Source organism: Taudactylus pleione, unplaced genomic scaffold, assembly GCF_031769625.1.
Source record: "Taudactylus pleione unplaced genomic scaffold, aTauple2 ptg000130l, whole genome shotgun sequence".
Taxonomy (NCBI): Eukaryota; Metazoa; Chordata; class Amphibia; order Anura; family Myobatrachidae; genus Taudactylus; species Taudactylus pleione.
The window spans coordinates 2,084,230-2,106,389 of NW_028284532.1; the positions used below are offsets into that span (position 1 = coordinate 2,084,230).

Consider the following 22,160-nt stretch of genomic DNA (forward strand, 5'->3'; position numbering starts at 1 on the left):
AGAAAATCTTTACGTGTGTACCCAGCTTTAGGAGGTGAGTGGCTGGCAGTTTATGAGTGTCCACTTTATAACTTTTCAGAGCTTAGTACATCTCCCCCCAGGTCTGAGATGGAGAAAACCTTTCTCCTGTTTTTTTGGCGAAAACGGACATCTTTGCCGCTAATTGAATCCGGCCCATAGAAGAAGAATAAAAGACTGATGTATGACAATTATGCATTTTGTGATAAAAAAAAATAGAAAATCAGAGGATATGTGTCATCATATATATATATATATATATATATATATATATATATATATATATATATATACAGGCCCTCTTTGTAACATTTCTTTTTGCTACTTGAAAGATAAAAGCATGTAGTACAGAGATTATACAGCCAGGATGTCACAGTTCAGAGGCATCAAAAGATCATATGACCACTTATTAGGAGCAGAGCCTTTCATTAGCAGTCTGGTCTAATGAGATGAACATGGACAGGTGAGGAGGGGCTGAACTGAAAGACTTGTATATAAATAGGGACCTCAGATGGAGGAAAGTAAAGGTGCATAGTACACACACAACGATTTTTTTAAAACGATGAATGATTATTGTTCATGCGCGTTCACGTTTGTAGTTCAGTCAGACTGACCAACTGAACGATTTTCATTAAGGTAATATGCAAAAATCGTTTGTAGTTCAAAAAAATCGTTCATTACATTTAGTAAATGAACGATTTTCGTTAATTTTTCCCTTGAAAAAATAAATGAAAATCGTTTACTAAAATCGTTCATTTACTAAATCGTTGTGTGTGTATGCAGCAAATGTGTGAGAGGGTAATGAAGACTTTTTTTTTTTCTGGTTTTTTTTTTCGTGTGTGGGGTTTTCTATAATATCAGTGTGATGTGTTTGTAAAAAATTTGGTTTATCTGAGTTTTTTTCCTGCCACATTGCTGATTTATACCCCTTTTCCAAAAAAATTCCGGGTCTGACCCAGAGTTGGAACAGAGGGTCTCATTCAGACCCGCTTGCGAGCGCTCGCAAGCGGGTCGATGTTTCCCACATGCGCATGACGGAGGCGCCTCCGTCGTGCACATGCGCGAGACCCGAATATCGACGGGGTAGCCGTCGTTATGGGTCTCGCACCAAAGGGGGTGTGCTGTCGATGGTGATTGACAGCACGCCCCCTTTGGTGGGCGTGGCTGCCCAGACGGAGGCGTTCCCATGGGAACGTCTACCGGCTGGGGCCGGCCCCACTGACACCACAAGTGATGTCAGTGGGAGTGATTTTGGCTCTGATAGAGACAAAATCACTCCATGGCTTGCAGCAGACGAGACCCTATCGCAAGGGTCTCATCGCAAGCCCGATGGTAGCGATGGTCTTGACCATCGCGACCATCATCATGGACGCTCGCATAAGCTGTGGGTGGTAACCCACAGCTATGCGAGCGTCCACGAGGCCGCCTCGCAAAAAAAAAAAAAACGCCCTGATTCAGAGTGGGCGCTCGTTCAGAGCGTCCGGCTCTGAATCAGGCCCAGAGTTCCTATCCGGATCAAACCAGAATTTAGCCCGGTCTGGTACAGACCCGGCTTTCCTGGCGTGAAAGTGGATGCTTGGAGATGACATCATCTCTAAGCGCCACTGAAGCCGGACCAATCAGCCGGCTAGCAGCGCACTCCAGGTCATCGTGACCCGGAGTGCGCTGTTCTCACAGCAGGGTTTCCCGGGCTACACCCGTGTTAAACCTTGCTGTTTACCTGAGTTGGATCGCCAGGTCACTCGACCTGGCGATCCAACCCTCTCCCCTTTTACACCAGGGAGCTGCCCGGGTTAACCCTGCAATAACCCGGGTTTTAGCTCCGGTGAAAAAGGGATATTAGTAGTGTGGTGTGATTTCATGTTGGTAGTGTATGTACTTAAAGGTTGCCTGATAGGGCTAAGTAGGTCTTCTAAAACTTCCTAATTTGGATGCTACAAATTTCCCAACTGTAAATTACAGGGCCAAATTCCCTTTTTTCTAGCCTTTGGGTTTAATGTATATATGTATGTTCTGAAGTAAATTTTCAAAATCCTAGATTAGTCTCATGATGTTGTTGGTAATTGATGTAAATATTGCCAGCCCAAAGTGTATGCCTGTATTATAGTCAGTGTTCCTGACACCTTACACAGGGTCATATTTACTCATACGAGTAGGTACAGTATTTCAACTCTAATGGCAGTATACATTTGCAGTCGTTACTAATTTGTTTTAATTAACATAATCAATTCCTACATCTGTCAGCATAGTAAAATCTAGTGCTCCCAAGTGTGTCCTAGGCAAGTACCCCCCCCCCCCCTGAAAAAAATATGGGAGTGGAGGTGTAAGCTTGTGGGGACTATAAAGCAAAAGTACCCCTGCACGGGCTGAATTGCAGTACCTTAGCGGTCTCTGGGTAAGGGGGATAGTACTTATGGCCTGAGCACACCCGCACACTTCAGGTCACACAATGGTCTGAGCTCTTAATACTGTGGTGTAGTGTTTACTGTATCTGAATGTTTAATTGCTAGGTGCAGCAAAACTGTCCATGAAACTTTTACCAATAGACAGCCATGAAATTGCCACCTATTGGGTTTCATAGCTGTCTCTCAGCCCCTAAAGAACACATGCAGGGTCTCTTGTGTAAGGAAAGTGGCCCAATTATATCTTGATGAAGAAGAAAATCACATGGAATAACTTGCCTGGGGACTAATCTCGCTGTCCACTGTGGACAGGATTGACTGATTCCAACAGGAATGTATTAATCCTGGGAAGGTGTGGCTATGCTAATGAGCACTTCATGGTTTTAATAGGAAGCTATTACTATTTTCCCCGCACTACAGTCCTGGCTGGGAGGCGAAGGTAACTGAAGACAAGATGAAAGAAGTCTGTTTCCTGGCTGTCCTCTGGCTGCTCTGTGCTGGGATAGACGCTCAGAACAGTGAGTATGAAGCTGATGTATTCTCTATAGCTCCACTATTCAGCTGCAAAGCAAAACTGCTGACTGACCTTATTCTTTACACCAAAAGATCAGTTTTCATCCATATGAGATTTGAAATGCTTCACACTTAAATGTCTTTAAACAAATGCAAATACACTAGTGTGGTCCCCCTATGGCTTATATATATATATTTTTTTAAAATCCTACTAAAAACTTTTTTTGCAATAGACGCGAGTGGTATGCCACAATATTTAAGTATAATATTGAATAAAACAAACTTAGGCTGGGGACTAAACCAAATAATCATTGAGTCACCAGTCTTCATCTTGTGACCCAGAAGGAAAAACTGTAATGTAGTTCGGGGGTGCAAACCAGCGCACCTCTTCAGCAAGTTTCATAACTTGTAGGAAGAAAAAGCAGATTGCCCCTATAATACACCATGGTGTGTGCCTGGTATGATTGGCGGTTAATTTGGACTCCCCTTCAGTGAGTTTTATTGTAGTTGGGGGTTCACCTACCTATAATGTACCTAACATGTATGGACTTCATAAATTCATCTGACTATAACTAATACTAAAATGGAGTACATGGAAGTTGTCAAACCTATTCAAAGCAAGTAGAGACAATGTTACTCTTAGCATAGTAACGGATTCCAGATTTGAGCTTAAAATCTTCCATTAACTGACTGGGTTTGGCAAGTGGTGTTCAACCAACCATATAACTAGTGGCAAAGTGTTAACCATATAGCAGAGGTTCCCCAACAGTTCAGGTTTTAGAGAGATCCATGGTTGAGCACAGGTGGTTAAATGAAATTTACTGAGGTACTAATTAAGCCACCTGTGCTTAACCTTGGAAATCTAAAACATGAACTGTTGGAGCGTTGAGGACTGCGTTTGGGAACCTCTGCCATATAGCAAAGCCAGAACAAGGTACTAGCCTTGGTACATGTGGCTGGCGTTTCTCTATAGCACATAAGCATGAAAGCAAACAAGCTTACAATGCAGGAAACATGTACTATTAACATAGTGGTGCAGTTTTCAGTAACTGCCTCGGTGAAACTTTCCCCTGATGCCCATCTCCTAGCTGGCAATACCTCCTGCCTTTCTAGTGCAGAGTTTCATTAACATGGTCCTCCAAGTCTCCTAGCAGTCCTGATTTTAAGGATATCCATACTTGAGCACAGATGACTATTGGTACGTTTGTTTGGTTTAACAACCTGCAATAAAGCATTGCTAGCCTTAAAACCTGAATTGTTAGGGGGCTTTGAAACCTGAGTTGACGTAACCCTGGTTTGGTGTAAACTATTAAGAATGATTGTGCAGCACAAACACTATCCATGGTTCTGAAACTATTGATAACATACTGTACAATGTAAGCCTGTGAGAGTCTAACAATTCTGCTGCCTGGGGTGGGATGTCATACTATGCTGTTCTCATACCAAACTAAAATATCTGCATATGAATGATAAGCAGTTGAACTGGGGTAAATGTCCCTGGCTTATACATTTGCACAACTAGTGTTAAAATTGAGTCCCTTCAATTTGCTGTCTGAGATGTCTAATGAAGAGAAACTCAATGATCTGACCTGTAAACTATAACTTGATAGAACAACATTTTCATTTAAAATGTGTATGGGGTGTAGCTTTTCTTTTGTCTTGACTTCAATTCATGGGAACTGACTGGCGTAAGTCATGTACACTGATGATCCCATACAGCCTCAGGTTAGACACCTCAGCTGAGAGTCACATGTAGGATTCCAAGAGGGATTGAATGCCCATGTGACCATCACTGCCTAGAGCCCCTCGGCATGTGATGTACAAGCAGGAGTCGTGCTAAGTCCAGGAGCTCTGCTAAGCCAAAAAGTGTTCTTGAGGGGGAAGGGGGGCCTGTAAGGGAGAGACTCCTGTGGATGCCCCGCATCAATATGTTAAGTCTGTAGCATGTGACTATCTAGTCTTGATAGTGCTCTATTGTGTTCTAACATATTGTGCATCAAGTACATGCTCTTAGATACTGATTCTCAATTTCCCCGCAAAAGGGTCTCGGAATAGGATACAGCAGAGTAATACTGAGGGGCACAGTAACAAACGCCCCCCATTCAAGTCATGGAACAGCCAGATGTATCCTATCTGGAAAGGAAGTGAAGCCCAGAAAAGGGACTGCTGGAAAGGTAGGAACTTGGTTGTTTTAATATGAGCCAACCCAATATATATATATATATATATATATATAATCTTTAAATCCTACTCTGTACCACGTAAGCTCAGATTCAGTGGAGCGTCTAGGTGCTTTCTAACTATTAATGTAAGGATGGTTGCTGCAGTATCCGTACAGAATAATGTTCATTACAACTATGCTGTGGCCTTGTCATAGTCTGCATTAATCTGGGCTTATGGGCACCAATTGGTGCATGGGGTTGGGTTTTTGTATTTTCTACCTCTTGGGTGTGGTTCTAAAAGTTCAGTCAACCATAAATATAAATAAATATTGAAATGTTGTTGTGCATCATTCCACTTAGGGGGCCAAGTGACCTTTAATTTGCATAATGATGCCCCAACTCTGACTGGTGCCAAGGCGACATTCTTCATTCAGCTGAACTTCCCCCACAATCAAACTGTGCTGCCTGATGGACAGGTCGTTTGGAGCCAAAACTGCACTAACAATGGTTGGTATTGAATCAGTTATTTAGCTGGAAGTTATTTGTATTACTTAACTAGTCTAATATTTGAAAATATATAGTGCTTATTACAAACTGCCTTATATGTCAGCTAGTAGGAACACTGGCCCAGATTTATTTAAAATTCCTGGAACCTTGATAGAACTTCAGTTATTCAGTGCTACTGAGAGGAAGCTTGTCACCAGTCAACTATGGGGTCTATTTACTAAGCCTTGTCTGGAGATAAAGTGAACGGAGAAAGTTCCAGCCAATCAGCTCCTAACTGCCATGTTACAGGTGGTGTTTGAAAAATGTCAGGAGCTAATTGGCTGGAACTTTATCTCCATTCACTTTATCTCCATCCAAGGCTTAGTACACAGGTTCTCAAACTCTGTCCTCAGGACCCCAACCAGTGCATGTTTTCCAGATCTCCTCACAGAATCACAAGTGAAATAATTAGCTCTGCCTGTGGATCTTTTAAAATGTGTCAGTAATTAATACACCTGTGCTCCTGCTGGGTGACCTGTATGGGGTCCTGAGGACCGAGTTTGTGAACCACTGGCTTAGTAAATAGACCCTTGTATAGTCCTTCCCAATATGACTTATTTCATATATCTAAGATGGTGGAGGAAAAATGGTTAGCCTGTGGTACAAGAGTACAGCACATGTTAGCAGCACATTAAAGAAAAATTCTGTCATTATGTAGATTATTCATGACTATCGCAAACTCCCTTGTTTTCTGGGAAGTGTGGTGTACTGACACAAGCCACTACCTCTGTATGGTTCAATGGTGTAAAGAGTTGCACCTAAAAGCAAAGTAGTGATGAGCACAGTAAAATTTCATACAATGTCTTGTCAGAGTAAGCAGTTTCTCATGGGTGTGGAGTTCTGATGGTAAGACTCTGCAGTTTCTCTTGCACTAAATTTGTATAATCGTGGAATTTATAGTTGGTACATAGAGCAAGGATGAAATTTGGTTGGTGTAGTTCTCGGAACATTTGAGACAAAGTCCAACCAGTGATGAATGTCTTACTAGCTGCCATTACACACTTTATAGCTTGAACTAATTAAAATCTGACTAGCTACTATGCAACACAAACTCTGCAGCTAATTCAATGTTTGGACACTGCATCACAGGTTCCCTGCCTACATCATGGTGTAACCCATGGCCAATCTACTATGTAGTGATGAAGCAGTTCTGTAATAATGTCACATTGGTCTCATATGGGCAGGGACCAATATACCTTAATGTGATCATTCAACATCTTTTGTTACTGTACAATTAATGCTGCATAATAAAATTTGACTCTAATTCCAAATATTACTGCAAACCTCACATGTAGGTACCTGGGTGCCCTCAGGTGAGCCAGTTTACCCTGATGGGTCAACAGAAGGTTCTAAATGCACCTTTCCAGATGGTCGTCCATTCCCTCAAGAAGCTGAACAGAAACGCAGCAAGTTTGTCTACGTCTGGCAAGCATGGGGTAAGATTTTCATACACTCATCCTTAGCTGTAGCCCCTCCAGCATACTTTTTTGTGTAAGAATATATGCTACTAATTTCAAGCCCTATTTTTTTTTCTAGGAAAGTACTGGCAGGTGGTAGATGGCCCATCTTCCAATCTTACTGTAGAGACAGATGGTGTTCCCCTCGGCTCCTACACAATGGAAGTTGTTGTTTACCATTATCGTGGGCGACAGAAATTCATCCCTATTGGCAGTACCTCCTCTCAATTCACAATAACTGGTAAGTACTAGTACACTTGCCATAAGCAAACTGTACTAGAGATGAAGTGGTATAAACTATAACTGTAGTAAGATTAAAACCGTGTAGTATGTAATTTACTGTATACAGTTTAGGTGCAGTAGGGTCCTGCCTAAAACTAGATTTCATGGTACAAAGTTCTACAAATTTGTTAATATGTATATCCTATCAATGTGTTTGGCCTAGATGAATAACCTGAATCATGCTGCAATCAAGTTGGGAAGGCTAGAGTGTTTTCTGTCCAGGAACTTAAATGCACTAAATTTACTAACTGCTACAGCTTGGAAAACCAGCGGTGCATGTGGGCAAACTATAGTGCTTAAAGGTTCACTCATCATGGAAGATCAAGCTAACTAGAGGGTGGGCACATGGCAGACCTAAACTCTGTGCTTGAGTTTTTTTACCTTTGTTTTACAGATCAGATTCCAATCTCTGTTTCCATAACACAAGTCCTTGATTTGGACCAGAATGACCAGCGTTTTATACAAAACCGAGCTGTGTCCTTCTCTGTAGCTGTTCATGACCCAAGTGAATACCTCAAGGCAGCTGACATATCTTTCTCCTGGGATTTTGGAGATCAGAGTGGTATTCTAATAACCAGGAATGCAGGTGTCACTCATACTTATGTGTCCCTTGGTGTGTTCAATGCAAAAGCTACTGTGCAAGCTGCTATTCCAACATCTCCATGTGGAACAACTGCACAGATGGCTACTACAGAACTGTCTGAGCCCACAACTGAAGCTGCTGAGGTTACTACAAATGGTGGACTAGAGTCTGGTAAGTTAGCGTGTGGTTGTGTCTTATTCAGTCTTTACCGTGGTAAAATAAGCACAGACAGTATATAAAGTCGGATGCATAACTGAAACAAAGGGAAGAGAGCCCTGCTTAGGAGAGTTTACAATCTTTATGGGTGGACACAAAGAGGAGAAGACCGAGTGTTAGGTGGGGGGGGTGCACAGGCTGCATTGAGGGGGTGTTCCCTCCCTGCACATTTGGAGGCTGGATGACCATCTGGAGTGAGGTTACGGTCATGCTGACTTATTATAGTATCTCTCACAGTTAATTTAATCTGTTCAAAATAAGATTGAGCTGGTGCACAACCAATAGACCAAACTGGTGTGCCTTCCAGTAAATGCAGGTGGCTAGACCTATGTCTTGGTTTACTTCCAGCACAGCCAAGGTTAACTGGCAGGGAAGATGGCATGGGCACTAGCTGGCATCAAATCCTACAAATCTGAACCCCAAAACACTTCCATAATTAACACTTCAGAACATGTTCTGAGCAGGAGTTGCCTAGTCGCTATGTCCAGATCTGGTAAATGACTGTAAAATAAAAGTATAACAGTTTTTATTGGATTGTGCTTTAAGCTTTTCCTTGACAAAACTTTGTATGAATTATGTTGAAGTTCTTCTGTTTATATAAACACTAACTTGTAATAAGTATAAAGGTGGCTCCTAAAATATTTCAGCAGATTTTTATGCTGCAAAACTATGTATGTGACTTCATGCAAAAGTTTCATTATATTAACCCCTAGACCAGAGGTTCCCAAACTCTGTCCTCAGGACACCCTAACAGTCCATGTTTTAAGGATATCCTTGCTTGACCATAGGTGATTTAATTAGTACTTCAGTCAATTTGACTTAACTGTGCTCAACCATGGATCTCTAGAACCTGAATTGTTGGAGTTCCTTGAGGACCTGTTTAAGAACCTCTGCCTTAGACCCTTCAGTAAGCATTACAGGTATGCTTGAATCAGTTATCCAAACTGGTGGCACACAGGGTTCTATTGTCGCTGGGGACTGCTTACCAGCGAAAGGTCCTTAGGAAATGTAAAAGTCTCTCTTCAGCTGGTAACACATCTTGGTGATGTGACTTTTACATGGACTAGCCAAATCTCAAGTTAACCTATTTCATGCAATCCTATGCTTGGAAACTCTACTTCTACATGAGCAGCTAAATCCAGCAATCCACAAGATATGGTCTATGCCTGGGGAGGGCAATAAGCGGGCCTCAATCTATTGAACTACACATCCCAGCAGGGCATGCTGGGATATTTAGTTCAACAGCTGCAGGCTGCTGATTGCCCACCCCTAGTCTAAACCAAGTATTAAGGTTTAGCAGCAGAAGTGGGCTAACTAAACTAGGTTCTGTGCCAAGCTGTTAGAGCTCTCCTAAAATTGCAGGTGCCTTAATGGAACTGCATACATGGGCCAATAGTATTGTCCCTTGTCCAATCAGGTTGTCATATCTAGTCTCTTGGTCCCAAGGCTCCTTATTTCTGATGTCCAGTAGTGTGTCCTAATCTCTTGCAGACACTGTAGCTGAGCTTGATTTAACCTGACTCTTTGCAACATTTGAAACTCTTACAGGGGTGTTAATGTGCAATATTTATGGCCATTTTGGGTGAATAATATGGTTATTGTGTTTCTATTCAATCCAGAATTGGATTAAATCTGGGATTAATCCACATGAAGTAACAATACTGAACACTCCACACCCTCTTGCTGGTTAATGCTCAATAGTAATGTAATCTAGAACTGCAGGTGCCTATAAATCTTAATACAAGTATAAACTGTTAATCTACAGTGGCTCCCAGTGGTACATCAGTGCCGGTTCCAAGTAACACTACATCTGTGGATACTGCAGCTGACCTCGCAGTCACTGTTTCTTTGCTTGACAATGATGTGGAATCTGCATCTGTGCAACCAGGACCTGAAACTGCTGCTGTTCCCGAAGATGGGGTACAAGTGAATGAAGAGGCTGAAGCTGCAACAATAATAGAAGCTGTCCCCACTGAGGAGGGCACCACAACTACCGCAGAAGTTACTGAAAGTAAACCAGCTGTAACACTACCTGAAGTTGTTCCATCACCAGCAGTTGTACCTAGCCAATCTGTAGAAACTGGAACACAACCTGATGAGATCCCTGTAGAAAGTGCTGCACAGAGTACTGAAGCTGTGGAGGCTTCCACTGGCGTACCACCCACACAAGGTGGGTGCAAATAACTTGGCATTAACATATCTGCATTTCCTTGTCTGTTCATGGCACAGCACCCATTAATGTTACCAATGTTATAAATAGTAACTGTCAATACTAAATTCTTTTGACTATAGTAACAGACTTGGTTGCATCTGATGAAACTGTACCTGCCACATCCACTAATGGAGAAGTACTGTTAATTGCTAAGCGCCAGGCTCCTGAGGGACCATTTGTAGGATGTCTACTGTATAGATATGGAACATTTGCTACTGACCTGGAAATTGTTTGTAAGTATGAAGTCTGTGCAGTCTTTTTAACACCTGTGTGGCTTACTAATGAGGTGTGTGTTGTTTTTGTTTTTTTTAATATTGCTACACATTTTAGCGGGAATTGAAAGTGTTCAAATTGTGCAAGTGGAGCCAATTGTAGCAGCTGGACTTGAGAATACAGTGGACCTCACAATTACTTGCCAAGGGAGGTAAGAAATCAATGGTTCTAACAGATGTTAAAACCAAACTCCTTCTGAAAGCTTCAGAGATTAGTTTAAAGTCTTTACAGAGGAAAGGGTAAATTCATCCAAGAGGAATGATGGAGGGCAGGTCTTTGCTGTGATTAGAATTGGTGTAAAGCATTAGATCTATAACTGTTGACATAGAATTACTAGTTCATACATTCCACCCCAACTAGGCTTTAGACCCCACACATCTGCAATGGAATGGGGCAATTCCCTGATTCCTCTCCACCCCACCCCACCCCCAGAACCTGGTGTCAGGGCAGCAGTGAAATCAACCCGACCAAAATATGACTGGGATCAGCAAATAGGATCTGTTACCCCATCTTTGGTCTTCAAATTGGAAAAGGTCTGGCTTTTAGATGGATCAAGCTGGTTCCACAATGGATCCCAACTGTACGGGCCCAAAATGTGTCAACTTTTTTTTTTTAGTGTTCCAAGACAAGTGTGCACTATAATATCTGATGCAGATTGTGAGAATCCACAGGAGACTGTCTGTAACCCAGTGGCGCCCTCTGACTGTCAGTTAGTATTGCGGCAAGCTTTCAATGACTCTGGAGTCTTCTGTGTTAATGTGTCTTTGGCAAATGAGGTCAGCTTGGCTGTCGCCAGTGCACAAGTTAGTGTCTCAGCAGGTAAGTACAAGCTGCTTATAAAGGCAAACTTCACTTTTTTTTTTTTTTCCAATTCACACTTGGCATTGAGGGGAGATGCAATAACTTTGGCGAGCATTAAAGTTCCAACCAATAGGCTCCTGTCATTTGTCAAACTGCATATAAATTCAGTTAAGAGCTGATTGGTACTTTATTTCTCTCCAATGCTTAGTTCATATCCCCTTGGGTCTCTAGATCTACTTTCCAGGAGTGTAGTAATACTAGTGTATTACAGCACCGGGGGTTGTGATTTGGGACCAGACTCCCATAATAAGCTGTAATGCTCTTTCTATCACTGAATTGCCATTCTAAAGCTGGGTACACATCAGAACGATATACAAAAGACCTGATGGTCAATCTAATTTACCTTCATCCCAGAACACGATATAGAGCGTACGCACTATGCAATCATCCTGTAGATCACTGGCATTTCAGGTGACTTCTTCAGAGGAAAGATTGGACAAATATATCTTACGGTTGTCCGGTTGGGTGTATACACTGTATGATGTGCACCACCTCATTAAAGATCTTCTCATTTGAAGAGCACAGCAGATGAGAAGATGCAATGATTGTGTGTACACATTGGACCTCTGACTACTTCTGCAATCCAACTTCCATTGTCTAACGAATGTATCAAATGTTTATGCACCTTCTAAAGCAGGGGTGGGCAATAACTGGCCCTCCAGCTGTTGAGCTACAAATCCCAGTATGCACTGCAACCATTTTAGCATGGCCAAAAATGTCGCAACTGTAGCAGGGCATGTTGTCTTTGTAGTTCAACAGCTGGGGGGCCACTTATTGCCCACCACTATTCTAAGGTACTGTTGGTGTAATAAGACCAGCTGATCATGATGTGCTTTGGTATGAGAGCTTTGAGAATTGTGCATTGTGAGACAAAGGGGGGGAGGGGTGTCCTGGTAGCATTAAGCTGTCATACGCCTATGACACTCTTGTCAGCTTTTAGAAGTCTTTCTACAATTACCCTCTGCATCCAAATTTGTATTAAAAGGTTTTTCTCCTCGCTCTAGGTGCAGTGTCTTCAGTTAATGGTATTGCTATAATAGTTGGTGTACTCCTAACTGCCTTTGCAGTGGCTACTGTAGCTTACACTTACAGGTAAGTAACTATGCCTATCTATAATTGGAAAAACTCATTAAATGTAGTGCTAAAGCTACAAAGTAGCATGCTACACATGCTTTAAGGCCTGGTATACTACTATTATTGTTATGTTACCAGATCTGTTTCCCAAATTTTGTCAAACGCGAATCCGTTCTATGAATGTTCACTCTTCCCTTCGCTTTACAGGTATTTAAAGAAAATAATTACATTTTTATTTTATGACCTTTTTTTTTCCTTCTACTTAGGCACACAAAGTCCTACACACTACTTGGCACAGGACACTCTGTCAACTGGTTTCCTGATCGTCCATCTCTTCGCCTGTTTATTCAAAATGTCTTTGGTCACGCTCTGAGTGGAGAAAGCAGCCCCCTCTTAAATGGTCGGGTTGTGTGATGCTGACAGAAATCCAAGCTCCAAATCACTTCAGGCTCTGTGCATGAAGGTTGTACAGAGAATGGGGGCAAGGATTGTTACATTTGTTTTATAATTACTATGAAAAAGCAAGTGGCATGTTACATCTGACCTGGAAATCTAAAATATCAACAAAGCACTGTAGGTACCAGTGGCTTATCGTTTTGTGAAGAGCAAACTGGCACCATAACATTCTATGGGTTATTATCCACAAATAAAAAAAACTTCACTAAACATCATGTGGCTTTTATTTTATACACTATCTACAGGGACCAATCTAACTAGGATGTTATATCAATTGGCCCTTAATCAAATCCATGCAGTGAAAAGTAGCAACTTCAATGATACTCAACAAACTAAAAGTTAATTCAATACCAAACTGTTTATTGAATGAGAAACTAAATGCAAAAATTTGTAAGGAGTGATGTATATACAGGAAACATTCAGAAAAATAAACATAATGCAAATGTCCTATTAGATCAATATTGGTATAGGAATCACTTGCAGCAAATTGGCAAATATAGAACATACAGTTGCTACAGTGAATGCACAAGTCCTCTAAAAAAATCAGGAGCTATAAATAACAGTAGTAGGTGATGTAAACTAAACCATGAAATATAGAAGTGGCTGATGGCAATGTAGATCACACTAATATTGGTGACAAAAGGAAAGTTGGCAAGATCTAAACCAGATATCCATTTACATGAACAAAGATCGACTGCTGCAGATGGAGGAGGCACTTTTGCCCAATGTCACTGCTGTAGCAACCACATATCATTAGGGGTGTCCGATTATTTTATGCCTCCATGAGTAGTTGGAGGACCCCACGTTTGTAGTACACACTGCATCTAGTAAAGCACGTATGTGAAGCCTTCTTACACTGGTACATGAGTTATTGTAAATCTCACAGGTCACTCCTTGTAGGAATACTTAACCCTTCAATTTCTTTCCTTTTGGGGTTCGCTTCCTAGTGGTGGAGACATTTGAACTTGACAGTCTTCATGACCCAATCTGACACAGGCTGCCCATCACTACAATGCATTAATGCTTGGTGGTCTACAGAAGACCCCCCCACTTCTTGTTCCATATCTAGGCAATGCTTGGCCTCTAATGAATCTAAATTCTGTAGAGCTAATGCTTTAGGTAACTGTTTTAGAAGCTTTAGTAAATCTATCCCTTAAAATCGGACAGAAACCGCAAAAGACCAAAGCGGTGGTGTTGCCCATAGCAACCAATCAGATTCTCTAGTTATTTTTTAGAATGCAATAGAGAAATGATGGCCATTGTAACCAGATTCTAGCCAACACCACCATAATTTTATGTACATGTGTTAGTCATTACCTACATTGCGTAATATCTGTCCCATCTCCTCACACAAGGTAAGGGAGGGGTTGGGGTCTGACAGAGTGGAGGGCGGAGACTGAGGTGACCCAGCATATGGGTTTATAATCCGATAACATTTAAATAAGGCAACAAGTTAAAACACTTCCCAAACGGGTCTTCATTGGATAAAAGAGGCTAAAATGAAAGCATGCATGGATGTGTGTGTGTGTGTGTTATATATATATATATATATATATATATAAAAACACACACACACAATGGCAGTATGGACCGGCACTTAAAATAATAGAGCAGCTGCTTGGTTGCCTTCAGTAATAAATACAGTGGACAAAGGAAACTGCGGCACTCCAAGACTGGTTGCATAAAGACAGGTTATATTGTGTGTAGAAACCGACGTTTCAAAGCCTCCAGACTTTTTTTTTTTTTATCAAGGTATGTCTTTTGTTGTGTACCTTGATAGAAAAAAAGCCTGGAGGCTTTGAAACATCTGTTTCTTCTATACACAATATAACCTCTCTTTATGCAACCAGTCTCGGAGTGCCGCAGTTTCCTTTGTTTATATATTTATTTATTTTGGAGCTTTAATTGAAAAATAAGTGTGCTGGTACTATACTTCAAATGGCTTAACATGACTCTCGCCTGTACACAGCCCAGAATTAGTGTGCTAGAACTGCAGACCTCACTCACTGACAGGCATGAGGTGCTGTTATCTAATGATAGGTGAAATCCTCCTGCATAGTGCTGCAACCCCATCATAGCTGCCTTCAATCTGTGCAGGTGACAGAAATATACACCATGGACTGAAGTGTGTACATGGCAACAAGAAACTAGCTGTATGTGCCAAATGCAGTTTTTCCAGTGATATTAGGTGGTGGTAAATAGCTATGGCATAGGTTCCTTCAGCACTGCATTTCACTCCTCATCTAATATGATACAGCTGTTCCTGACACATTAGATCTGTGTGCTTCCTATAACTCAATCATTTTAAAACATTTGCTCCTAGTGGCATTACCCCTCCCACCAAAGGGGCAGATGGGACACCTTTTCTGGGTGACTGAGGAAGAGGAGCCAGAGTTGCAGCCCCAAGCCCGGGTAGCAGTTGTGAGAGGGCAGTCTGCATATGTCCTCCCAGCGCTGTGCACTGCAGGAACAGGCTACATGAAGCCAGCCTTTGCATTGTCCCTTCTCACTGACAGCAGCAGGGCCAGATTAACAATGGGGCGGATGGAGCTACAGCTCCAGGCCTCCACATAAAAATAGGCCCATCAACATGGCAGCATGATTACCAGCTGCCTAACTGGCCATACATTTTAAGTATTTAAATAGTTTTTCTAGTCCCCCCCCCCCCAAAAAAAATTATTTTTTGCTATTTCTATGTAGTTAGGGAGACATAGGGCCTTATTTACTAACGAGTTTTATCACCAAAACAAGTGATAAATGTCACTGTGTATGATAAATGGTGCTCCAGCCAATCAGCTCCCAACTGTCACAAAAATGACAGTTGGGAGCTGATTGGCTGGAGCACCATTTATCACACACAGTGAAATTTATTACTCGTTTTGGTGATAAAACTCGTTAGTAAATGGGGGCCATAGTGTTCAAAGTGTAGGGGCTGTACACACCAAGGTGACTCTGAACACACTCACAGCACCAATCCTTCTCAGTATAGGTCTTTGAACATTTTCAGCTCCAGGCCCATGTGGGCCTTAATCCGGCCCTGGACAGCAGGCTTGGCAGGGCCTGTACTGGATTGCTGACAGGCTGATGATGATTTTTTTTTTTTTCAATGAGACAAAGGAAGGTAATTAGGGGGTTAATGTACATAAACAATTATTTGATGGCTCTAATGAACACTTTGAAATGTAATTATTGTAAAGGGGTTAATTATATTGAAAGTTGTGATGATGCTGAAGTAGTAATAGTTTTTGAGGAAGGGTTAATTATTGATGAGGGACTTCTATTGTAAGGTGATCAAAAATACTCTTATAGGGTGGTCACACTGCTCTGCACTATATTATACAGTATAGCTTCCACTGTGGTGGTCTCTATTATATGGCTTCCAGTGTGGTGGTCTCTATTATATGGCTTCCAGTGTGGTGGTCTCTATCATATAGACGTCACTGCGATGCTCTCCATTATATTGCCACCACTGCGATGCTCTATGTTTTGTGTTGTGGTCGCTGTGCTGGGGGCAAGTCTAACTGTCTTTGCATCAGGAGACAAAGTCTATCTTCAACCCTGTCCCACCAGATAAATGAACAATGTCATGCAGTGACCTGGTTACTGGCAACACATCATGGAATGGCATTTTGTGAGCTGAATCAATAATAATAATAATAATAATAATAATGCATATTTATAAATCTGTTTAATCTGGCAGTAATAACTTACAGATGAGAGGTTTTAAGTCCTTTGCATTATAATATACATCAATTAACATTTTATATTGGTGTTCCTGTAAATATTTGTAAATCTGGCATGTTCTGATATCAAAATGAATAACTATACAGGTAATTACCCTCCCAAGCTGATGCCAGTAGACTGGCAGAGGATGATACCAATGCTGTGACCCTGCTGTCAGCCAGCATGTAGGTGTGTTATTTCCTCTGTATGTCTGGCCTTGACCCAGTTTCCATTGTGTGACGTGTACATTAGAGTTGGGGGTGTCACAGTGCATGGGCTGACAGCAGGGTCACAACTCATCAGCACATGAATATCATAAGGATTGCGATCATTGTATGATAGGGACAGCAGGGGGTATAAATCAATCACTGCTCATCCTTACAATTTACAGTAGCAGTTACATTATCCCATATTTATAGATTAAATAAAAAGCCTTGTTGGGTTTTTCTTTTGTGTATTTCTGCTAAAAGATTTTGGTGATTATATACAAAAAACATGACCATGCGGTACTAATAGTTTATAATATCCATGTACAACATTCTGTAACCTGAACTTGGCAACACACTGCTTCTATTTCCACAGACAGTAATCAATGTATGTTTTTATTTACTATCATGTAAATGATTATCTAAATTAAGTTCTACCACTCATATAGCTGCTCAGTATATACGTCATAAGTTAATATAAATAAAAACAGTGCAATGTAATCTGATTACCTAAGTTTATACGGTTCGTACCTTTTTTTTTTTAAACTGCAATAGGGGATAGGCCACGTTCCCAATAGGATATACCTATAAACTGCAGCTATTAGTACATACGGCCGGTAAGCGTCTACTTTCTATTCTCTTCTATGCCTGAGAGCCTAATGCAAGTCTTCCTTTATAACTCTAGTCTAAAAATGCTGAATTTTTTAAACATACAATCTCAATGGAAATATGAATGGAGAAGTCACAATTAGAATAGCTTTGTGGAAAATATATTCATATCCTAGTATATGTGCTATGCTTCAGTGGATATCTGTATAGTAGTTTTTAAGAATACAGTGGGATGAATGTCAAGAGTAGTATGTCCAACAGGCCTCTAGGGAAAAATATCACTGTAGAATGCTTGAAAATCCATAGTATATAAAGCTCTTACAGAAGATGAAAATGATTTGTTTGACATACTGCTCATATAGCGCAAATTTCTCTTAAAATGATATATGACAGCCCAGTTGTTAGTCAAAAGCATCGATGAAGGCAAGTAGGGTTTCCACTGATGAGCCGACCCTACAATTCGTTTACAGCAGGAAGAATGTGAGGGTATAGGCCTAGGGCTATGGTAAATGTCCATGGACTCGTGGTTTCTGATGGTAGAAAAGGGCACCACTGACAGGTTAAGGTCTTGCTGACCCTACATGTTACTTGAGGGAGAAGAAACTTGAGGATCGTGGTGGAGGGGCCAGCAACATTGGTGCCTGATTCTTGTGTGTGATCTTAATCTGAAAGACAAGATGTACTAATCACTCAGCAAATAAAATTTAATTAAACTCATTTAAAATCTTTTGAATTGACTTCTACGATTTTTCCCCTTGAAGCTAGCCACACAAGAGCCAATACTAACTTTTGACCAACGCACCAAGCAACAGGATCACATTTCAAGTTACCCCTACAAATGGATTGCAGACAAACTGTTTGAGAGATCTGGTCATTCAAAACTGTGGTCAAGCCTGTTGTGTTAACTCTAGTGTGTGTGTGTGTATATATATATATATATATATATATATATATATATATATACATACACACACACATACATCAATACTAGCAGGGGTTGAGCATTGGATCACTTCTTCCTTTACTTGGGCCTGGTATTATGATTGGAAATTAACCAAATAATATGATCATTATGGGTCATATTTACGTGTGATCAAATGATGCCTTCTGTTAGTCTATCAATTTATATTAGCATTTCAATAATATGCAAAAGTAAATTACATCGTCGTGTTATTTCACCATATTATTCACATTATTTAGTTTCTTTTTTAGGAAATTTTTTGTCCTTTTTTACATTGTTTCACACATTTTCACATTTAATTTCTTTATATTTTTTATAGATTTACATATTTCATTTTTATCTTTACTATATTTGTTTTATTTTAATTTTTAGTTACATCCAGTCTTAAAGTCAGTTGGCTCTATATGACATAGAAAACATGGTTCTTTTATCCTGTTCTCATTATTAATTTATATATTTATATATGCTTTCATGTATGTGTATTTATAATGCCTATTGATTGCTGATTTCTGCTCTGTATCTTACAGTTTTTTTCTTTCGGCTATTGGACTATGTAGTCACTTGGTTCTTTTTCAATTAGTTAGGTGGGTGACAGGGTACTATTCTGAGACTTGGCCATTTCTATTTACATGTTGTCTATACGCACAGTTACTTCCGGCGTTCTGATCACCATGGTGACTGGGCGCGTCCATTGTGATGACGTCATCAATGTGGGCCGCGACGTCCACTGATGACCAACTTCCGGGTCTTTTTCGGTGTGTGGGCTTCTCCCTTTATAAGGTTAGTTAATGTTTGTATGTCCATACACCTTGATTAAGGGACGTGTGTGTCCCGAAACGTTGGGATTATGTATTGACCGCAATACACTATTTATATTTTTGTCACAATCCCCCAAGTGCCGCTGTTTGTTTACAAATCGTTGCAATCCACTTCTATGCCAGAGGGCACGTTGCTGTGGCTGTATTGAGTGCCGATCCGAAGCTGCTTATATATATATATATATATATATATATACATACACACACACTAGCAGGGGTTGAGCGTTGGATCACTTCTTCCTTTACTTGGGCCTGGTATTACGATTGGAAATTAACCAAATAATATGATCATTATGGGTCATATTTACGTGTGATCAAATGATGCCCTCTGTTAGTCTATCAATTTATATTAGCATTTCAATAATATGCAAAAGTAAATTTTTATACAAGTGACTTTATTCTTTTATAACCAGTCTTTGCAAGATAAAAAAAAAATACACTATTACCAGTGCCGAAGTTAATTGCCAGATAACACACATTAGGTCCTGTTATGAGCAATGACAAACCAAATACTGTTTTATGCTGGGTACACACTTGTCGATATATTGATTGATCAATGAACAATATATTGTGACTGCGATAGCAGAGAGCGCTTCCCATGGGAAGTCCCTGCGGGTGAGGATTTTACTGGGGTAAGGGGCCTAAGGGCTGCTGTTATAGAATTTCACCAGGTACTGTATGGGCTGTTTAAACGATTCTGATGCATGATGTGTTAAATACCCAACCGCATCTTCCACCAGTTATGATGTAATGCTGTTCTAGATCATAAATCATTTATGCTCACACGTGCAGCAATCTAAAGGAGCATATCCACTACATGATTTGCTCCCTGAGCGATATCGTGTAGTGTGTCCCCGGCAGTGTTGTGCTCATTGTCCTTAATAACATAAGCGCCCACACAGAACGATATCAATCACGATCTCATTCAGTGACGTCACCCTCCCTCATCCCCGTACTTGCAGAACCTGACAATATCGTCCGGTTGCCCTGCAAGTACAGGCGATGATAGATGTCGTCAACAACCAGCGGGAGCGCGTATCACTGGTTCTTTAACTGCATATCCACTGCCCGATATTATGAACAATTGCGAAATCGTTCATTTTATCAGCTAGTGGATGTAGTTTTACTAAAGCTTCTAAAAATGAAAAGGGGTGGTGTTGCCTGTAGCAACCAACCAGATGCAATAGAGAAATGATTTTCATTTTTAGAAGATTTAGTAAACCTACACCTAAAACTCACAATCCCAGCAACTATGGTGATACAAGTCTTGCAGAGGGTGTGACAGCCTTACTTTCCCAGAGGAACTAAAGTAACAGCCATTCCTAAGATTTCGGAATGTCATTTCTACTAGAGGGTCTACTTACTGTATACTACTAAGTAGTGAGCCAACTGCGCCCCTTCCTATACTTTCATCAGTTATTACAAGGTAAATGTGCTGGTTCTTTCAGAGCGTATTCTGGTCTAAATAAAATGTTGATACTGCTTCACTTTCCAATGCAACAGGTAGAAACAGGTAAAAAAAAAAACAAATTTAGAATAATTTAAATACACAGTCTGGGGAGATGGTCTGCAGGTGTCAGTTTAATCTTCTGATGGAGGGAGTCATCTTGTCAATATAAAGGGTGGAAATAGTGTAAACCCATTTGTAATGCCACCTGTCTTCCCAACTCATTACCTCTTCCCACTCCAGTCTTCAGGGCTCCTCCTGTGCACCACTGGAACTCACTCGCTCGCTCCCTCTCCCGATCAGACTCTCCTCCTCAGGTTAGGTACGATTGTTCCACAGTTATCATGAACTGTAGCATGTTGACATTCATCGTGTCTACATGGCTGCATGTCAACATGGTGAACTGTCTACAAATATTCCCTGGTGGACTAGTGGTCTCTTACCTTGTCCTGGCGGCTCCGGTGCATTCTTCCGGGCATCAGTTTCGGCCTAGACGTCTGAGGAGCGGCGCTCCAGCAAGTAGTACTTCCCTATACTTAACCTTAATCCCTAACCCCCTCCCTAGTGTCTATCCCTAACTCTCTCTCCCCCCCCCACAGCCTAACACTCCCATTTCATATGTCAAAATTGTGAACAGGTCGACAGTCTGAGGATGTCGATCTGGTGCATGTTGATTGTTTTATTCATGTCAACATTATGAATGTCAACATGGCTACATTCAACCTTCTGACCAGATAAGTGTCCCTGCACACCGATTCATGTCCTACTGCCCCTCCTTCTGTAAGCTCTCACGAGCAGGACCCTCTTTCCCTTGCTTACTCTTCCTTTTCTGACCTTAGCCATCATCTTCTCCTCCTTGGTATTCTTTTTTGCAATCAGTGTCTATTGCACCCCTCAACTGGGGTACAGGTTAAGCCAGATCAATTTACATATATACGTGGATGTCAATAACTACTTATCTGTTATATTTGTACTGTATATTTTGGTGCACTGTTGTGAACCCTTTGCCACACCATATAAATGAAGGATAATAAAAAGAAGAATAATGCTGCCAGAAAGGGAAAATGATGAGAAGTAATATTAATTTCCCTGTACATCCTTACTGTGCATGGTGGCTGCATCCAGGGCTCCCCATCAATCTGCATTGGTAATGGCTTAGTGGTTCTGTGGGAAGAGAAAGGAAATATAAGGAGTGCATAATAAAGCATGCAGACAATGTTACAGAATTATTAGTACAATGTGTGTATTAGCACAGGTTTCCCTGCCATGGTACACCACTTTTTCGTCATATAATACTGGATATTTATAACATCTGTAATACTATATTTGATGCACTTGCCT

The 22,160-nt window shown here is 41.0% G+C and overlaps 2 protein-coding genes across 10 annotated transcripts in view; one reads left to right on the forward strand and one right to left on the reverse strand.

Moving 5' to 3' along the window:
- The window catches only part of PMEL (premelanosome protein), a 38,259-nt gene extending 25,004 nt beyond the window's left edge, over window positions 1-13,255 (forward strand). For 2 of the 6 annotated variants that reach the window (XM_088473077.1, XM_088473080.1), the window contains exons 2-13: window positions 2,841-2,938; window positions 4,976-5,107; window positions 5,456-5,602; window positions 6,937-7,077; window positions 7,178-7,339; window positions 7,775-8,134; window positions 9,945-10,349; window positions 10,472-10,624; window positions 10,722-10,815; window positions 11,281-11,483; window positions 12,530-12,617; window positions 12,866-13,255. In XM_088473077.1, coding sequence (XP_088329203.1) covers window positions 2,875-2,938; window positions 4,976-5,107; window positions 5,456-5,602; window positions 6,937-7,077; window positions 7,178-7,339; window positions 7,775-8,134; window positions 9,945-10,349; window positions 10,472-10,624; window positions 10,722-10,815; window positions 11,281-11,483; window positions 12,530-12,617; window positions 12,866-13,013 — 2,097 coding nt within the window. In that variant the 5' untranslated portion in view covers window positions 2,841-2,874 and the 3' untranslated portion in view covers window positions 13,014-13,255. Of the gene's footprint in view, window positions 1-15; window positions 35-180; window positions 201-634; window positions 655-2,810; window positions 2,939-4,975; window positions 5,108-5,455; window positions 5,603-6,936; window positions 7,078-7,177; window positions 7,340-7,774; window positions 8,135-9,944; window positions 10,350-10,471; window positions 10,625-10,721; window positions 10,816-11,280; window positions 11,484-12,529; window positions 12,618-12,865 lie in introns of those variants that run through there. The other 4 variants (XM_088473081.1, XM_088473082.1, XM_088473079.1 and 1 more) reach the window with 4 other exon arrangements.
- A 3,471-nt stretch (window positions 13,256-16,726) lies between these two features.
- DGKA (diacylglycerol kinase alpha) overlaps window positions 16,727-22,160 on the reverse strand; it is a 170,290-nt gene continuing 164,856 nt past the window's right edge. For all 4 annotated transcript variants that reach the window (XM_088473074.1, XM_088473073.1, XM_088473075.1 and 1 more), the window contains 2 exons: window positions 21,923-21,983; window positions 16,727-18,258 (listed from right to left, as the gene is read on the reverse strand). In XM_088473074.1, coding sequence (XP_088329200.1) covers window positions 18,178-18,258; window positions 21,923-21,983 — 142 coding nt within the window. In that variant the 3' untranslated portion in view covers window positions 16,727-18,177. The remainder of the gene's footprint in view (window positions 18,259-21,922; window positions 21,984-22,160) is intronic.